The 26,880-nt window shown below is 44.0% G+C and overlaps 1 protein-coding gene across 1 annotated transcript in view; it reads left to right on the top strand.

Annotated features, from left to right (window-relative positions):
- The window catches only part of L3MBTL4 (L3MBTL histone methyl-lysine binding protein 4), a 484,034-nt gene that overhangs the window by 455,426 nt on the left and 1,728 nt on the right, over window positions 1–26,880 (top strand). The window contains 2 exon segments of the mRNA XM_019664701.1: window positions 6,714–6,883; window positions 22,690–22,752. Coding sequence (XP_019520246.1) covers window positions 6,714–6,883; window positions 22,690–22,752 — 233 coding nt within the window.

Below are 26,880 nucleotides of genomic sequence, written 5' to 3'. Positions count from 1 at the left end.
TTCAGATCAAAAGACACATACAGACTGAAAGTAAAGGGATGGGAAAAAGATATTTCATGAAAATGAAAACAAACAAAAAAAGCTAGGGTAGCTATAAATATACCAGATAAAATAGACTTTAAAACAAAGTATATAATAAGAAACAAAGAAGGACCCAGTAATCCCACTTCTGGGTATTTATCCAAAGAATCTCAAAATGCTACTTTGAGGGGACATGTGCATTCATATGTTCCTTGCAACAATTTTTACAATGGACAAGATGTGGAGGCAGCCTGGGTGTTCATGGATGGATGAATGGATAAAGAGCAGGTGTTACATGTATTCAATGGAATATTGTTCGGCCATGGAAGGGAATGGGTTCTTGCCATATACAGTGGCATGGATGGACCTGGAGGGTATTGAGTGGAGTATGTCAGACAGAGAAATGTGATTTCGCTTATATGTGGAATCTAAAGAACAAAATAAATAAACAAACAAAACAGAAACAAACTCATAGACACAAAGAACATTTTGATGGTTGCCAGATGGGAGAAGGATTCAGGGAGGGTGAGTGAAAAAAGGGAAGGGATTAAGAAGTACAAATTCGTTGTTACAGAGTAGTTATGGGAATGTAGGGTATAGAAAAAGGAACACAGTTAATATTATTCTAATAACTATGTATGGTGTCAGATGAGTACTAGATTTATTGGGGAGATAGATGGGAGAGGGGTTTGGGGGCAGGGTAAAAAGGTGAAGGTATTAAGAAGTGCAAATTGGTAGTTACAAAATAGTCACAGAGATATAAATAAAGCATAGGGGATATAGTCAATAATATGATAATAACTATGTATAATGACAGGTGTGTACCATACTACATACATCAGGGGGATCATTTTCTTAATTATATAAATGTCTAACCTCTATGCTGTACACCTAAAACTAATATAAAGTAATATTGAGTGTCAACTGTAGTTGAAAAATTTAAAAAGAGGGGAAAGATGAAGGGGAATAAGAGGTTCAAATTTCCAAGTATAATATAAATGAGTCATGGGGATGTAATACACAACATGGGGAATATAGTTTATAATATTATGATAGCATAGTATGGTGTCAAATGGTTGCTGACATATCATGGTGACCAATTCCTTAGTTATATAAATGTTGAGTAACTATGGTGCACACCTGGAACTAATATAATATTGTATGTTAGCTATATTTTAATAAAAATCTGTAAGAAAATAACTTGAAGCCCAGTCATGAAGTCTCTGGTTACATTTATGACTCACTTGTTTTGGTTTTGTTGTGTGAGTTTTTATGAAGAAACAGCCATATTTTTAAAGAACATTTCCATAAAGGATTTTTTTTTCATTTGTGGGAGTAGGGCAGGAGTGGAAAGGATGAGTGAGATGCACAGAGAAGATATCAGGGACAATTTTCATATGAATTAAAAACCTTTGGTAGCTATTAATAAACACTTTTTTTTTAAGTCTGTGGAAGTGGGAAGCAGACAGGGCTATACACAATATCATGGGCCTATTTGGTCATTTCATCCAAAAGGCAGTCCCTGAGTCACACACCATCCACGACTGGCCCCGTCTGGCTGTCCCCATAGATTTGGAGAAGCTAGTCTTCACCTGGCTGGAGTTTCCCACCTTCAAGAGCAGGAGCAGATCACACTTACCATTAAGACTGACATCTCATCAGGGAGTCAGCTGGATTCCAGGAAGTTATTGCCTCTACCAGAAAGGTAATGACTTAATGCTTTTGGAGTTGGAACTCTGTATTTGGTCCTCTTGAGTGCTGCTGAATGGACTCAGACCCGTTGCCAAGTCTCCCGGCCCTCCATGCCAGGGCCTCCTTAGCTTCTGGAGCTAGACACAGAGCTGAAGATGCTGGCCTCAGGCACTTGAGAGTGCTCCAAATCTCCAAGCACTTTGACTGAAATCATTAAACACTTCATTATATTTTTTAGACATAAAGCCCAGAGGAAATACCCAATGAGAAAAAAAAAATTGTAGCAAAAGAATTCTTCCAACCAAATTACCCTACAAATGGCAAACCACTGAGGTGACAAGTATTATGTGTATTACTCTGCTTTCTGCAAGGGTAAAGACACCTTAAGTGTAGAGATAGCTTCATGTATTGTCACTTACACATTACTGTTAGAGGCAAAGCCAAGATTATACATGCATTTCATTTTCTAGTGCAAAAGGCATTTTGATTAATTAAAATATTACAAAGCTCCAGTAGGAGGACTGCTTTTGCAGGCTGAATTTCCTTGCTGACTTTTAGGGGAGCTGGGTAGAAATCACAGGTAGGATGTGTAGCTGAGGGGTATCCTGTACCCCTCCACTGTGGTGGGCAAACATGGGGCTGGGATGCTGGGCCTAGTGGGTGAAGTACAGGAGTTATGCAGTTAGGAAGACCCTTTCTGCCCTCTGCTTATGATAGACATCCTTTTCTAATCTAGAAGCTTCTGTTTATTCAATGTGTCCCAAAATAGAATAACCTGATCCTTTTGATTTAATGAGAATGGTGACAGTATAACCCTTCTTACAGGCTCATGCCCTTTAATTTATTAACAACTACTTAGTGAGATCTAATATGACATGAGCTGTGCTGGCTTGGTTAAAAGTTAAAATCAGGGCTGGATGAGTGGCTCAGTTGGTTAAGAGTGTGAACTCTGAGCAACAGCGTTGCTGGTTCAATTCCCACATGGGCCAGTGAGCTATGCCTGAGCTGAGCTGCCACTGAGCTGGTGAGAGCGCGTGCTCTTAACAGCAAGTTTGCCGGTTCAACTCCTGCATGTGATGGTGGACTATGCCCCCCCACCCCCCCGCAACTAGATTGAAAGCTGTGACTGGACTTAGCGCTGAGCTTGCGCCCTCCACAACTAAGATTGAAGGACAACAACTTGACTTGGAGCTGATGAGTCCTGGAAAAACACAATGTTCCCCTTCCTCAATTCCTCAACACTGTCCCCCTCCCCAATTCCCCCCCAAAAAAAACTTTAAAAAAAAAGTTAAAATCAGTGTGTTCACATTTGATTAAAATATATGCAAAAATTTTAAGTGAATATTTTCAAAAGCCTAATTTTATGCACAGAATCTAAAATAATGCAAACCACCCCACATTTTAAAAGTCTGTCAAGAGCCACCAAAATTCAAAGCTGGCAGGCTAAGTGCATTTTAACAGTGTTCAGAGCATGTTGCACGTTGGCACCCTTTTCCCCAGGAAACAGATGCCCCTCCCTGCGTTGGCAGCACCCTGTGGGTTCCCACTCTCATTTCCTTCCACTGGGACTTCCGCAAATAATGACCACTGCGCCGTCAGCCCAGAACCACTTGGGTGTGAAATCCGAACGTGGCCCTGAAGATCCTGAGTTTAAGTTGAAATGGCCAATCTAGCCACACTGGCTTTAGAAATTTTTATTTCCCCATATTCACTATTGTTACAATTTAAAATATATTTACATCTTGTAACAGTAATGTAATATCTAACATGGAATGAACACTGGAGCTGTTCTAGTCCCAACAGCTCACTGACTTATAGTACTATTGGTAACCTATTTCAAAGATGAGAAACCTTGATACATAGAAGTTAAGTATCTCATCCAAGGTCACTCAGCAACTATGTGGGAACCAGGATTCACAACCAGGCAAGCTGGTGTGGACCTCCCCCTTTCCCTGGTATCACAGTCCTCGGAGGCAAGACTGTCCTTGCATTCTTTCAGCTAGAGTTGATTCTACCCCAAAACCATCAGCTTTGGAAGAAATTAGACTTGGTAAATGATACAAAAAGGAACAACCACCACCATGAAACACTCTGTTACTATTGGAGAATAAGTCTTGCACTGTGTTGATTTCTAATTATGCAACTTCTCTTCGTTGAACATTAATCCTGACCTCAAGTTTAGAGGGGCACCTACCATTTAGTTAGTGGGTATGGTAAGCTAAGACCACAATAAGTCCTTATGCACATTCTCCTTCCCCCTCCCAGTAGTTCTGCTGTTGGGTATTCTCAACTCCAGTCATGTGTTAGGGATGGCAGACTGGTTAGCCAAACATCCTACTCAGGGACTCCCTCTCTAACCTAACTCAAGTCTTTGTGAACAGGAAAAGTATTTTCAGGCTTTCCATCTCATTAGGTGAAACTGATATTAATAAAAATGATTTTCATGTGCAGCATGTAACTGAACTGGCAAGCATTGCCCAAAACCTGAGATAAACAAGCCCTTAACCCCTGAGAACTTGACACCAGGTAAGGATCTGTGGCCTAGCAAGTGGTTGCAGACCTTTCCCCACTGCCCATGGCATAAAGGGCCTATTCCCCACTAAAGTCTCTTTAGCCTTTGAGAATAGATTTCACCTCCATTCAAACATGATTTGATAAGGACACAGTTAACAGAATTCCAAAGCCATAGCTAGCATAGAACCAGCCTGAGTTCAAGTGTGCAGCATAAAGCGAAGGCTCCCACCTTTAGTTATAACCTAAAGGTCATCTTGCTGCGTGGACTAACTGAAGTCCCAATCTTCAGAGCCCAGAACCATAAGAAGCAGTGGACTCAGGAACTTCAGTGCTGTTCACTGCTGGCAACCACACCTTAGGTTTTTTTTCCAAGTGGATGCCTCAGCAGCCAAGGCAATTTGCTTCCAAAATTACAGTGTGGAAAATTTTCTTGCTTGGGAGCACAATGGTTTTCTTACATACCTTCAGCTTTTATTTGTGAATCACAGGAATCTGATGACCGTCACTCAACATCTCTGTACCTCCAAAACACAGGATTCATTAATTGCGTCTTTTCAGAGTCTTACACATTTTTGGAAACGATACATAATTGATTTACCGAGGGCATGGATTTGAGATATATATGGTTTGTTGTTGTTGTTGTTTTGTTTTTCATTTTTCTTTTGAAGTCTATGCTTTTTCAGCAAAAACAACTGATTGACTGATCCAGTGATTCTTTTCCAGAATAAAGCCCCACTTTGGCTCAAATCTTAATCCCTCAGAGCACATAGCTTTAACTCTTGGTTTCTCAGGAAAACCCTCAGTGATTCTGCCTGGCTGTGACTGAAGACTTGCTCTGTGACATTCTCACCCTGGGTTTCTAAGGCTCGTTTTGTACATGCCCCTTGTCCAACCTGACAATTTCATTAAAGAACATTCACATTTGTAAACATACCGGCTTTTCAAAGAAGATGTGAAGTTTCCCTTCAGAACCTGCAGCCTTAAGCCTTACACTGTGGGCTAATCTACACGAAGGAGATAACCTATTTACATACTAAAAAGGTCAGTGCTGGACAATCAGCATTTAAAGAGGAATTTGCTGCTGCTTGCAACTGGAGCACAAGAATTTGTGAGAAGGCCACAATTCTGCTATCTCTTTATCTGTGTAGACAGCAAGCATCAGTAAATATGCAGGATGTCTGTGCCAAGCAGCCAGGGTAGTGATGGAACGCCTCCTTCACAGCTTAGAAACCCTCTGATCACTGTCTGGTATGAGACTAGGTGACCATGCAAAGTGCTGGTTAGCCTCACTTACTAGAAACTGTAATTCATTTGAGGTGGAAATATTAGCATAATAGCTTTTCAGATTCTTAGTGAAACAAATTATCATAATAGACTTTAAATTATGTGACTGCTGCTTACTTAACATGTCATTTGCATTAGGAAAGGTAGACTTTTAGAGGGCTTAAAACATTTCCTTTTGTGGCCTTTCTCTTCAGAGTCTTAAAATATCAACAACTATTTTGCTAATGTGTGTTGAGAGAATCTTAAAAGATGTCATAAAGGCATGAGCATCCTATGAAATGGCTATAATGTTTTTGTTCCTTACCCATTTGTACATTCAAAGCAAAATTAGAAGAGAATTGAGAGATCCATTGCCCCACATAAATGTTGAATATACACAAGAGTAAAATCACTCTTGAAGATGGAAAACTACACAAAAGCTGGGGAGAATTATGAGGCAACAGTGAAGCCTTCTTCCTTGGTGACAGCAGCCAGTTTTAGGCAAGCAGCAGCCATTGCTTTTCGTGTCACAAAACCGAGGCACCTTCAGAGCTTCTGCTCTGAAAAGAGGGCACACATTTAAGAGTGCCTGTGTTAGGGCACTCGCATCTCAGCTACTGCTGCTTTCTGTAAGTCTCGGTGAGGTCATCGGGGCTTGCTGGGAGCTACAGCAGCAGCTGCCGCCCAGGTTTTCACGGGGATCCTGTGCTGCATTCTATGTTCAGTACCCCTCAGGGGACCTATGAAGCCAGATGTGGCCCAGGGCCCATTCCTTCTTTGGAGACGCGTGAAGCGGCTTCCAGGAAGAGCACATGCACATTCCAGGTGGCTCCGTGTGTCCATGCGCTTAACAGCCCCCTTCAGCAAGGCTCTCTGCTCCTCTGACTCCTGATTTAGAGAGAGAAGCCAGTGACAGTGATAAGCGAGCTCTTTGTTGGCATCAAACTGTGTCATAAAGATTACTTGAGCTTGCTTAGCAAATAGCCACGATTTTCAGGATTTACATAACAGCTGGTTTTCATGACCATTGTTTTGAAACAGAACAGTGGTATTGGCTGTGCTCGGGGGGACTCCTGGCAATGAAGTTGTGTGACCAAAAGACCAGGGTTTCCACTGTCTGCACTTTATCCAACCTGACTCTAGACCTCTGGAATGAGAGGCTGAACTGTATGATGCTCACTAATTCGCATTGTTGGCGCTTCCCTCTCCTGCCTCTCTTTCAGAATACCCTGCTGAGCAGACGCAGCAGGCGCTGCACCAGTCAGTCTTCTTGTCATCCTTGTCGGCCCACCCTTTCTGGGACCTTCCCCTCAGTAGGGAGCAGCACTGCAAGCTGCTTCCAGGCGTGGCTGACATCCAGGCAGGCAAGGTGGCCCCATGGACAGTGGATGAGGTGAGCAGAGCTGCTCTGGGGCCCTGGGATGGAATGCCCAGCTGCTGAGAATTTCTTAAGCACTGAATCCACTGTATCACATTTAAGAGGGAAAGACAGGCATGATTTTGAGGAAATTAAGAAATTCCAGTTGGTTTTGCCCTCCTCTCTCTAACTTTATTCCAGCACCCACTACCTCTGTGCTCCGTGGCCATCAGCCTTGGGCTCATTTAGGCAGAGGGGCCAAGCCTCCAATCCAGCATCACAGACTGAATTTGAGGAAGCACAAATGTCTAAGCATCTCAGCCTTGAGTCCTGGCAGCTCTTGTCCTGAGCGGCATCTTCTCTGGCAGAGTGCCCACCCCAGGGTGTTCTGTGCCCAGAGCTCCCTTAGCCCAGTGAGCTCCGGATCCTGTATTCTCACTACTCAGCAGCTCTGTGCTGCCCATTTGTCCATACAAAGTCACGTGTCATTGGTCAACCTTATATTTCTTTTTAAAGTAAATTAGATCTAAACACACTATAAGATGCAATATAGAGAAAAAATAGATCTGATTTTAATATAAACATGCCTTACGACTTTGTTTTTGTTTATTTTTTAATTGTTTTTTTTTAAAGATTTTTATTGGGGAATTAGACCAGTGATGGGGAATTGGGGGAAGGGGAACAGACAAGTTGCTGTCATTTTGTTCTTCAGTCTAGTTGTGGAGGACGTTGCTTCACTGGCCCAAGTGGGCACCATCATTGCGCTCTTCCCGGGCGAGGCAGATCAGTCGCCGGCTTCTGGACGGCTGCTCACTGCGGCTTCTGGCCACTCACGCTGGCTGCTGGCTACTCGCTGTAGCCCATGGCAACCCACTGCCACAGGGGCTGCAGCCTACGCCGTCGCCGGCGATTCATGGCAGCCCAGCTCCAGGTTGAGCTGTTGTTCAGCATCTTAGCTGTAGAGGGCAGTGTCACTGGTCCTCATATGTGGGATCCGAACCGGGGCCCTCTGGCATCCCAAGCCAGTTCTTAACCATCGCGCCACTCGGCCGGCCCACGACTTTGGTTTTTATTAAGGATCAGGTAAGTCCATTGCTTACTGCAGTGCTGTAAAAAAGTTTCATATTTAAAACAATTTTCTTTGAAGGAAGATTTCTTCAACTAACATTCCTTTGACAAAGGTTTTGTTTTCCCTAATCAGGTCTTATTTATTTTTATTAATTGAAGGAAATCCTTGGGTCACTCCAAGGAGTTAAATTATTGTAGTTACAAAGTGTTCATCGAGCACTTACTGCATTCAATTTAACTTAATCTTGCTTTAGGTGTTACTTTTGAGCCGAGAACAAAGGGCAGGTGGGAAGGTCACCCAGAGGCTGGAGGTTTGGAGAGGACCCTGCTCCCTCCTCCTTCTCCCAAGCACCTCACAGAATCTGCCTGGTGGATTCCCCCTGCCGAGCATTGGTCCACATGGAACAGAGAGGCCAACATCTTTTCCCCAGCGCACCCTGCAGGCACACCTCTCCTTCCACTGCTGGTAACGGAGAATTGACCGAACGTGCCAGGAGCTGGCTGGCTGTTTGGGGGAATGACTAAATGTGATCCTGCTCCTTCAAGAGTATGCAGAGTCTGCCCTGGGTTATGAATTTTTACCAGTTTACAAAGTGTGCATCAGCTTCATGATGGAGCCAACAGAATTAAAAGCTGTGGTGTCTATAATCAAATCATGTACGGTTTTGCCCTTGCAACAATATTGCATGTACTGAGGAGTTCGGCTGAGAACACAATAGCAAGTTATTTGTTCTGACTTTCAAGCCATTCACCTGAAGTTCTACCTTTTTTTAAGACTGCAAGTGGCTCCTCTTCCCTCCCTTGTTGCTGTGCTCCTGGTTCCTTAAATCGTCACTGTCCTGCTCAGAAAGAGGTCCTGGGGAAGTCCAGCCCCAGCCCTGCATGTGTGTACAGAGCAACTGTGTCCTGGGAGAAGAGAGCATGGTAGAGAAGGGAGAATTCTAGGTGCGTCTCTGCCCAACTTAAAACAATCCCTAGCTCTCCCACAACAGCTTCAGCATGCCACTGAGACCTGCATGGACAGTCCTTGCCTGCCTTTCTGGCCTCACCTTTCACACACCCCGACATGGCCCTCCCACTCTGGCATACAGAGTCATGCCCCTCCCCAGTCCCTGCGTGTTGTTCTCATTCTTGCACAGTTGCTACCACTGCCTCAAATACCTGCTCCCACTCTGTCTGCTGCCACCACCAGCCATCAGTTCAGGGCTCACCTCCTGTAGGAACCTGTAGGCTGGGTCAGACATACTCTTTGTGCTCCCAGGTCATCTGAGAGTCTTCTGTCACTGCACCTTCAGTCACTTGTCTGACCCCTGACCAGATGAGAAGAAACCTTATTTCACTCACTTGTATCTTGAGAACCTCTCAGTACACCTGGCACTTAGTAGATAACATAGTAAATGTTTGTTGAATGACAAGGACATCATTAGGTGGATTTTGAAACCAAAATGAAATATATCTAAGCAGAAGAAAGAAGGGAAGCCATTCCAGTTCCCAATTCCCAAAACAAGGGAACAATAGGAGGTTGCATGGAAGTGAGTATGACATATGCAAGGACGGCAGATACACAACGCATGCTTTACTAACATTAATGATAGTGAACAATATTAATATAATGATAATAAGACATGTAGTCTTATTTGCCCATTTTACAGATAGGAAAACTGAGGCACCAGCAACTAACCTCTTAAGGCTGCATAGTGAGATCCAGGTGCTGAGCCAACCACACACGCTGTGGACCTGGGCACAGAGAACAATGACATGAGATGGGGAAGATGGGCCACGTCTGAGACCAGGCACTGGGTATGAATGTTAATTGGTGGACAGAATGAGCCACCTTAGATTCTTATGTAGAAAGTCACTGTGTGAAGGTGAGAATAGCAATGATCTACAAAAAGAGTAAGAGTGACGAGAGGGAGATGACCAGAAGTCATCGCGGTTACTGAGCTCCTGGTGTGAAATAACCAGGGCCTGGACTGGGTGCTGCCATGAGAAGAACCACCCCAATTCAGTAGACATTTTAAAATCAAAAGCTACTGCACAGGGGAATAGATCAGATACAGAGATGAATAAGTGAAATGAGCCAAATGTGATTCCTTTAAGAATCTCATCACTACACAGTTTAGAACTTAATTAGGATAATAATGTGTGAGAGCTATAAGGCCCTAGAGTTCATCTGAAAGAAGGGGAAAATAGTGGTGCTGTCAAAAGAAATGAAACTTTGGAAAAGGATCCACTTTAGGGGCAGAAGGATAAGATGATGAATTTACTATGGGATACTTCAAGTTAGAGTTCCCTGCAGATTACACCACTGAACATGGAACAAGTATTCCAGTAGGCAGAAATATGAGATAGGAGTGAGCACTCACCAAGGCAGTGCTCATCCAGAGGAGTTACAAGGATAGAGATCAGCGGGACCGAGTTAGGAAGTGCAGGAGGAGATTCCCAGTCAAAATAGCAGATTAGGCAAATGCTGTGTTTATCACCTCCCACGTGCACATCAAAATTACAACTAAACTACAGAACAACCATNATTGCTCCTTCCACTACCACCTCCCACTGTTGGAGTTAACATAGAATTAAACCATTTGTTTCTTTGTGCACAGTAGTGTTTTCATGTGTGTTATATTCATATGTGTATAAAGATGGGACGGCCTTTCAATGTGTGAATGTCAATCCAAACACAGCTTGTTCTTCCTGTAACTAACTGTGAAGAGTCAGAATAAGAAGTAACCAGGGAGGGAGCACCCACTTTGAAAAGAGTGACTCCAGTCCTTGGTCAAGTTGACTATTAGTGTTCATTCAACTATGGTCTCACTTTTACAAGTAAAGGAAAACAATCTTGCAAAGGATAAAAAATACATGCTGGGTAATTGCTTTTAGTGTTCAATCTAAAGAAGTTAATTAATGATGTCTCTCAAGCTGTGTGAAGCAGATATTAAACTAAAAGCTTACCCTTTAGACATCAAAAAATATTCTGCACACTAAGTCTTTCACTGGATGACTAATATATCAAAAGTTAGTATGGATTTTTTCTGCATTTTTGTTAAAATAAAACCGGGGGACATCTAATTCTAGAGTATCAAATTGAGGAGTTAGTTACATTTCATATCACAGACAATTCCCAGCCTTTTCAGTCCTGAGTATATTTGGCAAACGAGTCCACAGGATGGAAACTCATTGTTTTCACTGGCACAGACTAAGTTAGCATTTGCCACTGCATTATTTTTCTCTGCAGTAGAATTCTTCAGCTGGCCCAACAGTCACATCAGATATTGAGCAAGTGTACTATTTTGTACCATGTGTCAGTTCTGTGCTACCCCATGGGGATGTGAGGATGAATTTGAAATGACTGCCCTTGAATTTACACTCCACTAATAGAGATGGCTAAGTAGACAGACAATTTCAATATAAGGTAGCAAGTGGTGGGGGTCCTACAGGAGCCGCCCTGAGGAGGCATGACTCACCCCCTGATGGGCTGGGGAGGGCTGTGGACAGTGATGAGGCCTGAGGGACTCTGTGCCAGGGAGCCCCTAGCATCTAGGTCTGAGAATCTGATGTATAGACACCTGGGATTGGAGACTTCTTAAAAAGGGTATTTCACTAAAAACCTGCCCTTAGAAATAAAAGCTGGGGACTAACCCTCTTCACAGAGCAGGAAACTGAGTCCCACTCTAGGACGTGTGTATTATTTGCCACTTTCCCTGGTGACTAAATGACTTATTCCTTCAGTATCATGTTACGTTTGGCAGTCAACCCCTTAGAAAATGCCTGTATAGAGGAAGCAAGGCCAGGGACACCAGGAAGGCTGAGTCCCACAGGCCAGCAAGCATGAAGTGGGTAGAGAAGTGCCCTGAGGACCGGAGGACATGGGGGCAGCCTCTGAAGGAGAGAGGAAACAAGCTCAAGTTCCTGAGGTGGGGCTAGGGAAGAGAGACAGAAAAGTGCAGGGGCAGAAATGGAAAACTCCACAGTCTATCAGGGGAGTTGGACACAGCTTGGGTGCCCACTGAGTATGAACTATCAGGAGAGGCTCCTCCGGCAGAAAGGAAGACCAGCACCTGAGTGCCAGATGCTGCCTGTGAGGAGCCGTGCTTCCCGGTCTTCAAAGGTGTGACTATGAGGAGCAGGCAGGAGAAGAACGGAAGGGAGGGGAGCCAAGGCACATCCCCCAGAGGGAAAGCAGACCGAGAGTGGACAGGGGCCGTTTCACTGAATGAGGGAGCATAGCTGAGGAGAGAAGGCCAATAACTGAGAAGAGGTACTGAATTGCAAAGCCCAAAAGGTGGGACTTCAAAGGAGGTCGGACTTTTCCATGACAATTGAAGAGAACTGCTTGGAAAATGGCAGGAGGTCCCAAGGCTGGTATGTCTGGTGACCAGCTTCAGACCAAGCTGAGCTAGAGCATCACCCTGCCACCTCTGAGGAACACATTCTCAAAGGGCAGGCACCAGAGCTCTGACAAAGCAAATCCTGCTCTGTATGGTCAGCCTCTGCACAAAACTGCTTTACTATAGTCAAGACCAGTCCCTGCAACCAATCAGCCCAAGGATCAGTCTCTCCCTTTAATATGCAAACAGCAATCAAGGCTCAACTACAAAAGGAGGGCACACACAACCCACACAAGGGACATACCTGGAGTGCCTGGCTCTGAGGACCAGAAAGACTATGCCACTGGGCCCCACAGGACACCTACTACATAAGACCACTCTACTAAGACCAGGAGGCATAGCAGCCTTCCTAATACATGGAAATAAACACAGGAAGGCATCCAAAATGTGGAGATAAAGAAAAATGTTTCATATAAAAGAACAGTACAAAGCTCCAGAAAAAGAACTAAACAAAGGGAGACAAAGCAATCTACCAGATACAGAGTTCAAAACACTGGTTAAAAGGGTGCTCAGTGATCTCAGAGAGAACTTCAGTAAAGAGATTGGAAACATAAAAATGGAGAAAGAAAACATCAAAAAGAACCAGTCAGAAATGAAGACTACAATAAATGAAATGAAGAATACATTAGAGGGACTCAGTAGTAGACTAGATGAAGCAGAAGATTGAATCAGTGATTTAGAAGATAAAGTAGCAGAAAACATCCAAACAGAGCATCAAAAAGTAAAAAGAATCCAAAAAACTGAAGATAGTTTAAGTGGCCTCTGGGACAACATCCAGCACACCAACATTCATGTCAGCGGCGTATCAGAAGGAGAGTAGAGAGAGAAAGAAATTGCAAACCTATTTGAAGAAATAATGATGAAAAACTTTCCTAACCTGGTGAAGGACATAGACATAGAAGCCTACCAAGCTCAGAGAATCCCAAACAAGATGAACCCAAAGAGGCCCACACCAAGATACATCATAATTAAAATGCCAAAAGTTAAAGACAAAGAAATAATTTTAAAAGCTATAAGAAAACATTTAATTACCTACAAGGGAGCTCCCATAGATCATTCACTGATTTCTTAACAGAAACTTTGCAGGTCAGAAGGGATTAGCACAAAATATTCAAACTGATGAAAAGCAAGGACCTACACCAAGATTAATCTACCCTGCAACATGATCATGTAGAATCAATAGATAAAGAGCTTCCCAGGAACCAGTATTACAAGGAATCTTAGAGGGAGTTCTTTAAGAAGTCAAAGAAAGAAAAAGATTAAGAATATGAATAATAACATGGTAATAACTACATATCTATCAACTGTTATTTTAAATGGAAATGGATTAAATGTTGTCATCAAAAGACATAGGGTNAAAGGCTGCATGAAAAAGTTAGACAAAAACAACCTGAACTTTTCACCAACAATTCATGGCTCTTGCATCACGACAATGCACCAGCTCAATGGCAATGTTGTGAGGGAATTTTTAGCCAGTAAAAAATAACTGTATTGGAACACCCTCCCTACTCACTTGATCTGGCCCCCAATAACTTCTTTCTTTAACCGAAGATCAAGGAAATATTGAAAGGAAGACATTTTAATGACATTCAGGACATCAAGAGTAATACGATGATAGCTCTGATGGTCATTCCAGAAAAAAAGAGTTCCAAAATTGCTTTGAAAAGTGGACTAGACACTGGCATCAGTGCATAGCTTCCCAAGGGGAGTGCTTTGAAAGTGACCATAGTGATAGTGAACAATGAGGTATGTAGCACTTTTTCTAGGATGAGTTTGTGAATTTAATTGCCAGACGTCATGCATAAGAAACCAACTCAAGACTGTTAGGAGGGGCAGAGATGTGGAACGGGCTGGTACCACACCTGCATATGACCATTAAAAATCAGGAGGTATATCTTGGCTGCCAACATCCCCCCTGCAGGAGCAAGGGGTCCCAGCCCCACACCAGGCTCCCCAATCCAGGGTTCCAGTGCCAGGAAGAGGAGTCCCCACAACTTCCGGCAGTGAAAACCAGCAGAGATGGTGGCTGAGTGAGATGAGGACAACTGGATTCCAAGGCACTCTTATTAAAGAGCCTAGACATGGACTTACTGATGGACTCACTTGCTCTGAGCCCCAGTACTGGGGCAGCAGCTCGAAATGCACCAGGGACATATAGGAAGAAACTGAATTGTCTGGCTGCAGGACAAGGGTTGAAGGGGCAGCTTTCTCCCAGATGGAGGAGCTGGTAGAAGCCATTGTTTCTTTGTGAGCTCTCCTCCCTTCCAGCCTACAGATGTAAGTGCCTACCATGTCTGAGTCTCCATCAACCTGGCGAACACTCTTCATTCACCCCACCCTGGTGAACCCTAAGGCCCTGCCCCACCCAACCTGCGGGGCCACCTAGCTGCCTCCAGTGGCTTTTCCATATAAACAGCCTGACTTGGCTTATGCTGCAGACATTCCGAAAATTGCTCAAAGGTTCACAAAACCCAAAAAAGCAGCATCTGGCTCCAGCATGTCCCACACCTCTTGCCAAGCAGCCCTAAGCCTGGCACTATCAACAGTCAGCCTCAGATCTCAGCTTGGCCTCTCAAGGCACCTCCAAGCCCATGGCAGGTGGCAGCCATCTATAGATTACTTTGTGGCTCATATCAGCTTGCCCCGAGCAGGGTAAAGGCTGAGGCTGAACTTGTCCAGCAACGGGTCCCCTCAGGAGGCCCCAAGGCTGGCACACTCAGTGGCAAACTTCAGACTGAGCTGGAACATTACCCGCCACCCCCAAAGACAACACCCACGATGGGCAGACTGGGAAGGCACCAGAACCGTGCTAAAGTGAATCCTGCTCCATATGTTAAGGCCCTGTGCCACAGCTCCTTTCTTCTCTGTAATCACAGCCAGTCCTTACAACCAATCAGCCTGAGGGTCAATCTCTTCCACTGATGTGCAAACCAAGGCTCAAGTACAACAGGAAGACACACATAACCCACAGAAGGGACACACCTGGAGCATCTGGCTTTGGTCAACAGGGAGGAACCTGTGCCACTGAGCCCCACAGAACACCTACTACATGAGGCCACTCTACTAAGACTGGGAGGCATAGCAGCACTACCTAATACACAGAAAAACACACAGGGAGGCACCAAAATGTGGAGACAAAGAAACATGTCCCAAATAAAAGAACAGAATAAAGCTCCAGAAATATAACTAAACAAAATGGAGACAAGCAATCCACCAGATGCAGAGTTCAAAACACTGGTTATAAGGATGCTCAATGATCTCAGGGAGAACTTCAACAAAGATATATGAAACATACAAATGGAGATAGAAAACATTAAAAAGAACAAGTCAAAAGTGAAGAATAACTGAAATGAAGAATAAATTAGAGGGAATGAACAGTAGATTAGATGAAACAGAGGATCGAATCAGTGATTTATAAGATAAGGAAGCAGAAAACACCCAAACAGAAGAGCAAGAAAAGTTTTTAAAAGAGAGGGTAGTTTAAGGGGCCTCTGGGACAACATCAAGCCTACCAACATTCATATCATACAGGTATCAGAAGGAGAGTAGAGAGAGCAAAGAATTGCAAACCTATATGAAGAAATAATGATGGAAAACTTCCCTAACCTGAGAAAGGAAATAGATGTGCTCTTGAGGACAATGTCCTAAATTTATAGTGTCAGTATCCTCACACACTACAGTACATTTCCTGGCACCAAACTAGGCCCTCAACAAGAATCTCTGATGGGTTGTAAGTGTGGGCTTTGTGATGGTTCTACATGTATCTTAGAAAATAAAGCAGAAGGGAGTTCATTTAGGAGGCATCCCAGCGAACACCAACAACAGAGTTTACCACCGTTATATACAACACATTTATTGGACCTTTGGAAAAGTCATGATGTATTTTGTTTATGTTTTTCCAAGGTCATTTACTTATATAAAGAACAAAGATCAATCAATGATATATTGCCCATTTTGTTCAATAAACTTTTGCCGTATTTCAGTGACCTTCATAATGCCTCGTTCATAGAAGGACCTATCTTTATTTGTGAAAAACTGAACAAGGTGCTGATTTACAGCCTCATCTGAATTGAATGTTATACCACACAAGGAGTTTTGAAGAGAGCAAAACAAGTGGAAGCCTGATGGCACAAGGTCAGGCAAATATGGTGGGTGTGGCAACACATCCTATCCAAGCTCCCATAATTTTTGATGGCTGATCAAACTTGTATGTGGTCTTGTGTTGTCATGATGGAACACAAATCCTTTACAGTTAACAAGCTTTGGATGTTTCTGGATGATCGATTCATTCAAACTGTCCAATTGCCAACAGTACACATCCGAATTGATTGTTTGGTTCCTTGGTAGGAGCTCAAAAAACACACTTTTAAAATCCCACCACACTGAGAGCATAATCTTCCTCTGATGAACGTCTGCTTTCAATGTCTTTTGATGTGAATCATCACGTCGAGACCAAAGACCATTTGCACACCACATTGTTGTAAACAATCCAGTTCTCATCACCAGTTATCAGTTGCTTCAAAAAAGGTTCATTTTCCTCACATTTAATGAGCATATAAACTTCTTTGATTTCATGCGGAACCCAAATATCAAGCTTGTTTACATATCCCAGCTTTTTCAGGTGGTCATGAATGCTTGAATGATGGATGTTCAATCTTTCTGCAACTCTTGTGCCATGTAACTTGGGTTTGACTCGATCAATGTCTTTATTTTGCCATCATCAACCTTGGTGGGCCTCCCTGACCGAGAAGCGTCGTTGAGATCAAAATCACTAGCACAGAATTTCATGAACCATCATTGGCACTGACGTTCTTGTAGAGCATTGTCATCGTAAACTTTATGCAACTTTTCACAAGCTTGATGTGCGTTCTTCCCTTTATGGAAGTAAAACAGTAAAATATGGTGAAAATGCACAGTTTGGTCTTCCATCTTCAACTTGTAAAATCTCCAAAACTCAACCAAATTGCTCAATCTTTTTTCAGAATGAAGCTAAAACTGTCAGCTGTCAAATGACACAACAATAACATAGATGTGAATGACTCTAGTACTTCCAAAAATGAACTAGTGCCATCTGTCGCAAACATGCGTCATGACTTTTCCGAAGACCCAATAAAATGGTGAACAGGGTAGTGAGGATTTGAAAAGGCAGTTCAGGGGAGCAGGAACACGGGGGTGGGGGAGAGTGTTATTTTGTGCTCTGTTCCTATTGGCGTATTGGAGGGGAACCATTGTAGACAGGGAAAAGTCATGTTGAAAACGGACTTGTGCGTCCTTTGTGTTAGGCGAGACTTAAGGCAGGTGGCTGTCATGGCAGAAGATGAAGTGCAAGAACGTCCTCTTTTGTCTGCCTACCGGGCTTGGGAGGAACACCTCCACTTTGCTCTACGTCACCTGTGAAGAGAAGCAAGTGCAGGCATGGCCTTCCCCAGAGCATGGGGGCTGGCTTTTAACTCCTTTGTCATTGTGGCTGTTTCTACTACAGAAGTGTTTGTGAAATCATAGGTGGGCTGTAAAGCCAACTTAGAGGTTCTAAAATGAAAGACAAGACTAGATGAAAGTACATAATTGTAGGAAAGGTTATTGATTCATGAAACCTTTGTTAGAAGGGGGTGAATATGTGCACACACTCAAATTATGGTCAGTGTGAAGTGTATTATTTTTTACTCTGAGTATAGGTATTTAAGAGTAGGAACTAAAACACTTTTGTAGTTTTTTACATGTGTATCACAAAGTATCTTGCATAGAGTAGGCGTCTGACAAATGTGTGAGTAAATAAACTGAAAGTGAATTTTATGTAGTTATTCATGGGCACATGAGGTCTGGATGTGACATGTATTGCACATTACAACCACAAGTGTGACTCCTGTATGTTTGGGGCACACATGGATACTTGCACTTTTTATTTAAAAAGATGGTTTTTAAAACAGCACATATAAATCGCACCAGCCTCAACTAAGTGCTCCCTAAATGCCCATTAACTTTAAAAGATGGCAGTCGTTTTAAAAGCAATCTTTACACAGAAGGGAGTATTTTGAAAAAACCAGGGTATTGCTAACTAAGCATAGCAGCCTATACCATCGGGCACTTAAAAAAAGGGCAAATAAACTTTGCTGTTAAAAAATGAGGCCTGGGCTGGAAACATGGTCCCCGGAGGACTTTGAGGCAGTACCATCAGGCACACAGCTACAGGCTCAGCAAAATAGAAAACACCACCATGTGGAAAGATTTAAGAGAGCAGCAGCCCCAGTGAAGAAAACAAAGCCTGCTGAGCTCCTAGAGGATGCCAGGAAAAGTAGGTCGCTGGGGAAAGTAAGTTGGGTAAAGTAATGGGCTCATCGAAGAGCCTGCACAGTGTCATCTTTCTTAGTCTTTCCAAATTGCTGTGTCATTCCTAGATTTAACTTACTCAGTATCCTTCCAAAACAAAACTGGGGCTTTAGCTGTGGAACACTGTGCTCCAGAGAACCCAGGGAACCATCCGCGTGTCAGCCTCCCACCAGTTGTGCTTTCCAGAGCCAAGACCCAACCCCAACTCCAACAAAGCTGTCATTACCTCAGAAAAGCAGATGCATCCACATAGCCATCTTGGGTGGAAGCAAACGGATGGTAGTTTCTTCTTTCATAGAGTTCGCTCTCACTTACCTAAACAGTTCTCCATATATACTACAAATTTGAAGAAGAGAAGAAGTTTTGAAGGGGAGAACATGAGGGAAACTTTCTGATACGACTCTATGATATGTTAAAGCTCACTACTTTACATTTAGAAAAGTTGTAGCAAAACAGGCTTTCTATTAAAGCTCAAAACATAACTTCTTATGGGGAAATAAATACTAACCATACTGAATAATGATACTGAATCATGATCAAGGCCTCTGGGTATTTTATAATTCTGGCCAGAAAATCTGCCTCAATAGATATCATGGAACTTGTTCTTTACTTTGGAAAAAGAAAAACAGATTGAGTAGAAACAGAACCGCCTTGCAAAAAAGACAGAGAATTTCTTAAACGTGATAAAGCAAACTATATGTCAGTGCTTCCCACCTCTACCCCACCTTCCATCTGAGGAAGACAGAAGATGAACAGGACAGTGAGAGGCTGAGCTGACACCAAGCTCAGGGCCACCATGCTTGGCGGCACTGGTCTGTTTACTCTGGTTTAACATATTATTTACTCCCATTAAAAAAATCCAGTCCACCTTTGACAGAGACAATGATTTCTTGGCTAACAATACTAAGAGGGAATGTGCTTCTCTTCTTCATTTGTCTGCCCAGAAAAGGATAAGTTAACCTATGCAAACCATCAAGGCAACATGTAACTCCTGTGCTGTGAGCAGCAGTTCCTGGAGCATGTATTTAAAGAGGACACCTTTCCAAGCACCTCACTTTGCCTGTGGGGAACCCAGGGGCCCTGTGGCTAGGATGGCTTCCCCATGGGAGCTCATGATTGGGGTACATACAACATGTAAGTCTTCAGCTAATTTCCAGTCCCTCTTTTCTATTTTTAATTTCCTTAATATGACATTCATCTTCTCTTCCTGTGAAACAGCCATCCCAAAAGGACCTTCCTTTCGAGCAATGGCTCTTAACCAGGGTGATGTTGACAACATCTGGACACATTTTTGATTGTCACAAGGGGAGCAGGCAGTAGCCAGGGATGCTGCCAAACACCCTGCAGTACAGCAAAGAAAGATCCGGCCCAGCATGTAAGTAGTGCTGGGGTTCAGAAACCTGTCCTAGAGCATTTTGATTCCTTTGGCCCCTCACCTGGCCTATGGGCAGATCCTCGGGATTTTACTTTGCAGCACCTCCTACCTCCAGCTCTTTGCTCTGCTGGGTGCTAAGCGGCCAGTCCTGCAGTACTCCCACAGGACTGCTGCAGATGCCTCCCAGCTACACAATGCTAGATCCTCTCACAGGCTTTCTCTCACTCCGCTATCCTCAGCTCTAACTGCACATTACAATCAACGGGGAGTCTAAAAATATATGCCCAGCACTTGGCCCCAGTTAATCTCTGTGGCATGCACCTGGCCTTCTGTCATTTTTAAAGCTCTCCAGGGGGTTCCAAGGTGTGGTCAGGGTCGAGAATCACCGCTTCAGGGCTTCCTAAGGTCCGCTGATAGAAGTACAAGCACACCAGGAAACCACAGCCCTCTTCTGCCTTTCCCGCCCCTCCCCTTCTGTTCCACAGCTCTAGCCAAGCTGTGCCCCCTGCTTGTGGTCCTGCATCTGTGAGGCTCCGTGCCAAAAAGGTCTTCTTGACCCAAATCTCCCCCAGTGGAAATACCAGCAGTCCCCGTCTGCGCCGCCACCTCCCTCGCAGTGCTTCTCCTGAGTTCCCACCTGAGATACCATCTGTCCCTTCTAGAAGTCCGCAGCCCTCATACCTCTCTTCTGGGTTTTAGCACACTGGACCATGCATATGGTGATTAGTAAGCCATCCTTTACTAGCCATTTTGCCTCTCTCCTCCCACCACTAATCAAACTGCACACTCATTGAAAGTTCAGGCTCCATCTGCTCACAGGCCCAGCCTTCCCGGGACCCAGCAGAGGCCTCACATGTAGCCATGGTCAGGACACCCTTGGCCAGAACAGCAGCCTAGGGAATGAGGGGACTACACCCACCTCTCAGTGTCCGGTCCCCAGAAACACTCTGTAAGCCCTGCCATCATCTGCCTTAGTGACCATGTCTCTGCAACTTGACCATCAGTATTACAAGGCTTCCTTTAGATCCTTGGAAATACCAAACACATGCTGCATGTTTCCCGTTCACCCAGGAAAGAGAAAGCCGTGTTAACTCAGCAAACAGAATCAGCTTCCTAGGTGCGTGGACTGCAGAGTTCTGGGCTCTCATGCACAATGTCTGGGAACTGTAAAAGCCGAGGAGGCCAGAGGGAAGCACACTGGCGCCTCTCAAGTGCCCTAAGACTTGAAGATGCCATTGTGTGGCAGCATGGTGACTGCTTTGGAAGGAATTTTTTGTTTTAATTCTCATCATCATCCACTTTAGAAGGATGATTATAAATGACTCATAATAAAATGTACTTGCAGCATCAGAGGTGAGTAAAGCAGGCACCAGCATGTTGATTGCCTATAAAAAGATATTCTGAAAACTTCATATTAGACAGACTAAACATAGTTGTGAGCCGACAGGGGACAGAGCTCTAGGGGACAGAGCACACAGATGTCGGCTCTGGCCACTCTGTAAGCTGGAAATCAGCCAACCCTGTACTGTTCTCTTCTGCAAAGTGTGGGGAGGGGCCAATACCTGCTCACCTCTCCCAGAGTGCCTGCAGGGACCTTTGCTCCCAGAGCTCTGTGATTGACAGAAGGCCCTGGGCTCCCTGGCCTTCGCATTGGCCTTCCTCCTGAGACGCAGGAGACAAGGGTGAGTGCACACAATTCAGTCCATACAAGAGGCAGAGAGCCAAAAAGTAAAAACAAACAAAAAAGCAACAAGATGGTTCCTCCTAGCATTCCTCCCAGAATTCGTGTGATACTGCCTGTATCTTGCCTTTCACCCCATGCTACAGCAGTGCCAGACCATGCCAGAAGCAGCCAGAAACCTGTTGACATTCTGGTTGTTGGAAGTCTACGCTTTATCACCTTTGTTCAGTCAGCTCTCTAAAAGTGTCACTTGGGAACACTCAGTGGCTTCCTGAGCTTATAGCCAGATCTTTGCCTGATCTCTCTTATTAAAAGGAATTCAGGGTATGTGTGGATGGAGAAGGAGGAAAAAGTTAAGGGTGAGAAATTGAGTCAGAGACTGATTCTCCAAAACTCTGGGTTTGGAGTCAGAAAATTTGAGTTCCAAAACCATCCCTGGCACTTACTGGCCATGCGTGACCTTGAGTAAGTTCTTAAGCATCTTTGAGCCTCAGCTTCACAGTCATTTACATGGGAATTCACTCCACATAGATCCCTTGAGCCCCTGTTGCTGGCCAACCACCAGGTGAGGAGCTGGAGACTCAGATGAGTGAGATGGGATCTGGCCCTGATGTCTGCTGAAAGGCCAGGTGGGCATGTACCCATCTCTAAGAGTCATTATAATAACTGCCATGCACAGGCCACTACCTCCTGCCATCCCTGATCCCACAGGGTGGATGGGAGGATCAGATGAGACAAGGTTCTAGAATGCCAGAGTTCCACACAGATGGAGACTGTCATTGTCATCATGTAGGCCAGCCTAGAAATAAGAGGTCAGAAAGATACTGGGGGCTGATCTCATTTCTGAGCTGGTGAATGCTAATGAATGTGACTTGATAGTTACTATTAAAACCCAAAGTGTCCGAGGCATTTGAAGTATATTTTAGTCCCATGTTGAATTACTACAGCCCAAGAAATTGTTTCAGGTGCATGTTTTAAATCAGGCTTTCATCTTGCGCTGTAGGTGGCTGAATTTGTACAGTCTCTGCTGGGCTGTGAAGAGCATGCCAAGTGCTTCAAGAAAGAGGTAAGAAATGTAAAATATATAGTATATATTTGTACATATATATATATATATATATATATGTATGTTTTCTACCCCCCTATATTTCTAGATTCAGAAAAGCTTTGTTTCCATTTACTTAAGTATAAATAAGNGTTAACTCAGCAAACAGAATCAGCTTCCTAGGTGCGTGGACTGCAGAGTTCTGGGCTCTCATGCACAATGTCTGGGAACTGTAAAAGCCGAGGAGGCCAGAGGGAAGCACACTGGCGCCTCTCAAGTGCCCTAAGACTTGAAGATGCCATTGTGTGGCAGCATGGTGACTGCTTTGGAAGGAATTTTTTGTTTTAATTCTCATCATCATCCACTTTAGAAGGATGATTATAAATGACTCATAATAAAATGTACTTGCAGCATCAGAGGTGAGTAAAGCAGGCACCAGCATGTTGATTGCCTATAAAAAGATATTCTGAAAACTTCATATTAGACAGACTAAACATAGTTGTGAGCCGACAGGGGACAGAGCTCTAGGGGACAGAGCACACAGATGTCGGCTCTGGCCACTCTGTAAGCTGGAAATCAGCCAACCCTGTACTGTTCTCTTCTGCAAAGTGTGGGGAGGGGCCAATACCTGCTCACCTCTCCCAGAGTGCCTGCAGGGACCTTTGCTCCCAGAGCTCTGTGATTGACAGAAGGCCCTGGGCTCCCTGGCCTTCGCATTGGCCTTCCTCCTGAGACGCAGGAGACAAGGGTGAGTGCACACAATTCAGTCCATACAAGAGGCAGAGAGCCAAAAAGTAAAAACAAACAAAAAAGCAACAAGATGGTTCCTCCTAGCATTCCTCCCAGAATTCGTGTGATACTGCCTGTATCTTGCCTTTCACCCCATGCTACAGCAGTGCCAGACCATGCCAGAAGCAGCCAGAAACCTGTTGACATTCTGGTTGTTGGAAGTCTACGCTTTATCACCTTTGTTCAGTCAGCTCTCTAAAAGTGTCACTTGGGAACACTCAGTGGCTTCCTGAGCTTATAGCCAGATCTTTGCCTGATCTCTCTTATTAAAAGGAATTCAGGGTATGTGTGGATGGAGAAGGAGGAAAAAGTTAAGGGTGAGAAATTGAGTCAGAGACTGATTCTCCAAAACTCTGGGTTTGGAGTCAGAAAATTTGAGTTCCAAAACCATCCCTGGCACTTACTGGCCATGCGTGACCTTGAGTAAGTTCTTAAGCATCTTTGAGCCTCAGCTTCACAGTCATTTACATGGGAATTCACTCCACATAGATCCCTTGAGCCCCTGTTGCTGGCCAACCACCAGGTGAGGAGCTGGAGACTCAGATGAGTGAGATGGGATCTGGCCCTGATGTCTGCTGAAAGGCCAGGTGGGCATGTACCCATCTCTAAGAGTCATTATAATAACTGCCATGCACAGGCCACTACCTCCTGCCATCCCTGATCCCACAGGGTGGATGGGAGGATCAGATGAGACAAGGTTCTAGAATGCCAGAGTTCCACACAGATGGAGACTGTCATTGTCATCATGTAGGCCAGCCTAGAAATAAGAGGTCAGAAAGATACTGGGGGCTGATCTCATTTCTGAGCTGGTGAATGCTAATGAATGTGACTTGATAGTTACTATTAAAACCCAAAGTGTCCGAGGCATTTGAAGTATATTTTAGTCCCATGTTGAATTACTACAGCCCAAGAAATTGTTTCAGGTGCATGTTTTAAATCAGGCTTTCATCTTGCGCTGTAGGTGGCTGAATTTGTACAGTCTCTGCTGGGCTGTGAAGAGCATGCCAAGTGCTTCAAGAAAGAGGTAAGAAATGTAAAATATATAGTATATATTTGTACATATATATATATATATATATATATATATATATGTATGTTTTCTACCCCCCTATATTTCTAGATTCAGAAAAGCTTTGTTTCCATTTACTTAAGTATAAATAAGAGCAGTTTGGAGAGAGTCAAGAGAAGAGGTCCTAGCAGGAAAGAGCCCAGCAGTACAGTGGGCACAGCACGGCCAGCCTCTGTCTCTGGTTCGCTTATGTTTGCTGTGCTTTGGCACAGAATGCTGTGGTGGTTTTCTCGTATAGCATGTTCAAGAAATGGACTGTTTGAACATGTTAATTGATTAATACTTAATTAATTATTAAGTATCATGAAGCCTCTACACCATGACTTTACGCTTCCCTGGGGACAGGGAGGAATCCCACCATGGGCCTGCCCCTGGGAGGAGGGGACAGTTGTCCACTCCACACTGAAAGTGGGACTATCCTGTGTTTCCTTGCTCTGTGGCTGCTTTAAGGGGAGTGCAGAGAATCCACAAATCCTTCTATGGGGATTCTGCTTCCAACTTCCTCTCTGTTAGCAATACACCTAACTGCTTAACATTTGTCCTGGAATTGATATCCATACCTCTAGAGGCCCCAGAAGAGACTGGACCAGCTGCAGAATAATAATGCGGAAAATGATAGTTATTGTGCCAGGCCCTCTGCAATCCCTGGACCATTGTTGTCCTTGGGTTCTCACAACTCTGCAGGGCAGTTCACCGATGAAGACGTGAAGGCTCCAGAAGGAAAGGGCAGTCGGATTCCAGTCCACATCCATCTGATTCCAGAGCCTCCATCACTGCTCTACAACTCTCCAAGAAAACTGTACTCCTAGAGACTAGACTGTAATACACATTCTCTCTCTCTAGAGGTCGGGGCATGCATGACTCACAGGAAGTATTCCTTGAGTTTGGTCCTGGAACCCCTCAGAGCCTGGCAAGTCCTGTATTTCTAGGGAACTCAGCATCAGGGTAACTATGGTGTCAGTCTGGGTAGCTGCCGATGGAAACCTGGGGTTCTCCTGGTTCAACCTGAGCCCAGCACAGCTTGGACACAGTTGGTCCAGCCTCACATGACCAGGCATTTAGCAACACCCAAGACTCCTTCTTCATAAGTCTCCTTACAGGTCAAGCTGCTCCAGCTTGGCACTAGGACCAGCAGTGTCACCATGACCACATCACTTCTCTTACCCTCTTCTATAAACACAGAGTTCTCTGAGGGGACCTGAATTATTAGAATGAGTTATGTTTACAGTACCTAGCCCAGCTCTTGTCCCAGAGAAAGGGCTTAATAAATGGCAGCAACATAGAGCAGAGGTTCTCCTCTGGAGGCCAACAAGCCCTGCCTGAAATCCCAACATTGCTTCTTAGAAGCCGTGACCATGAGAGAGTCATCAGGCTTATAACTGTGGGTTTCCTCATCCACCTTATGGGGTTGTTGGGAAGAGTAAAGCACACAGAAAAAAATTGAATATAGCTCCATGAACACTAACTGTTATCATCACCATCATCACCATCATTACCTTATTTTTAGGATAAGTGGCTCTTTGGCCAGTGGGTTTTGCCTCAAAATGCTGGAGCTGAACGCAGGTTAGGGTATGGAAACAGGGAGCTTCTCTCCTTTGCTGTGGAAAATAAGCTTTTTACCCCACGGGAAAGGTATTCCATTCTCTAAATGGGCGATTCCTCATTGGGCAATATATCATAAATACACAAGAAGCTTTTTAAAACTTTTTCAAAAATGTATCCCCCCACCCACGGTCCCTGAGTGACCCCTCCTTCCATGGTGAGACATTAATACTAAGGGTTTGTATCGTTCATTAAAAGGTTAGAACCATGGAGCTAGATTCATGGAAAGGTGCTACTATAGGAAACCCTTTCATCTGTCCTTTCGATTCTGGAACAGTACTCTTTTTGAGCCATCTGTGTAAATAGGTGAGGTGAGTATAGCACATCCACAGTCTCCAGTGTAGACCTCTGAGACCACATGGAGTCTCTAGAAGCTATGGAGAAACAACCTGCGCCATGGCCACTCACCATCACATGAATCTCAGGAAAGCTATTACATCTCAGACCACACTGTTTTAAAAGTTAATAAATAAAACATTTATTTTGATTGTATTTCTGCTTATAACGGCAGAAATATCATACAAAACAATTAAAATACAGGAAAATTAAAAGGAGAAAATAAAAACCAAACCACTATTCCACCAGCCAAAAATAACTTCCCTTAACATTTGGTGCAAAGACTTCAAGTGGTTTAAATATATATATATATATATATATATATATATATATATATATATATATATATATAT

The sequence above is a fragment of the Hipposideros armiger genome, unplaced genomic scaffold (assembly GCF_001890085.2).
Source record: "Hipposideros armiger isolate ML-2016 unplaced genomic scaffold, ASM189008v1 scaffold_428, whole genome shotgun sequence".
NCBI classification, from domain to species: domain Eukaryota; kingdom Metazoa; phylum Chordata; class Mammalia; order Chiroptera; family Hipposideridae; genus Hipposideros; species Hipposideros armiger.
This window is presented reverse-complemented; position numbering and strand designations above follow the sequence as displayed.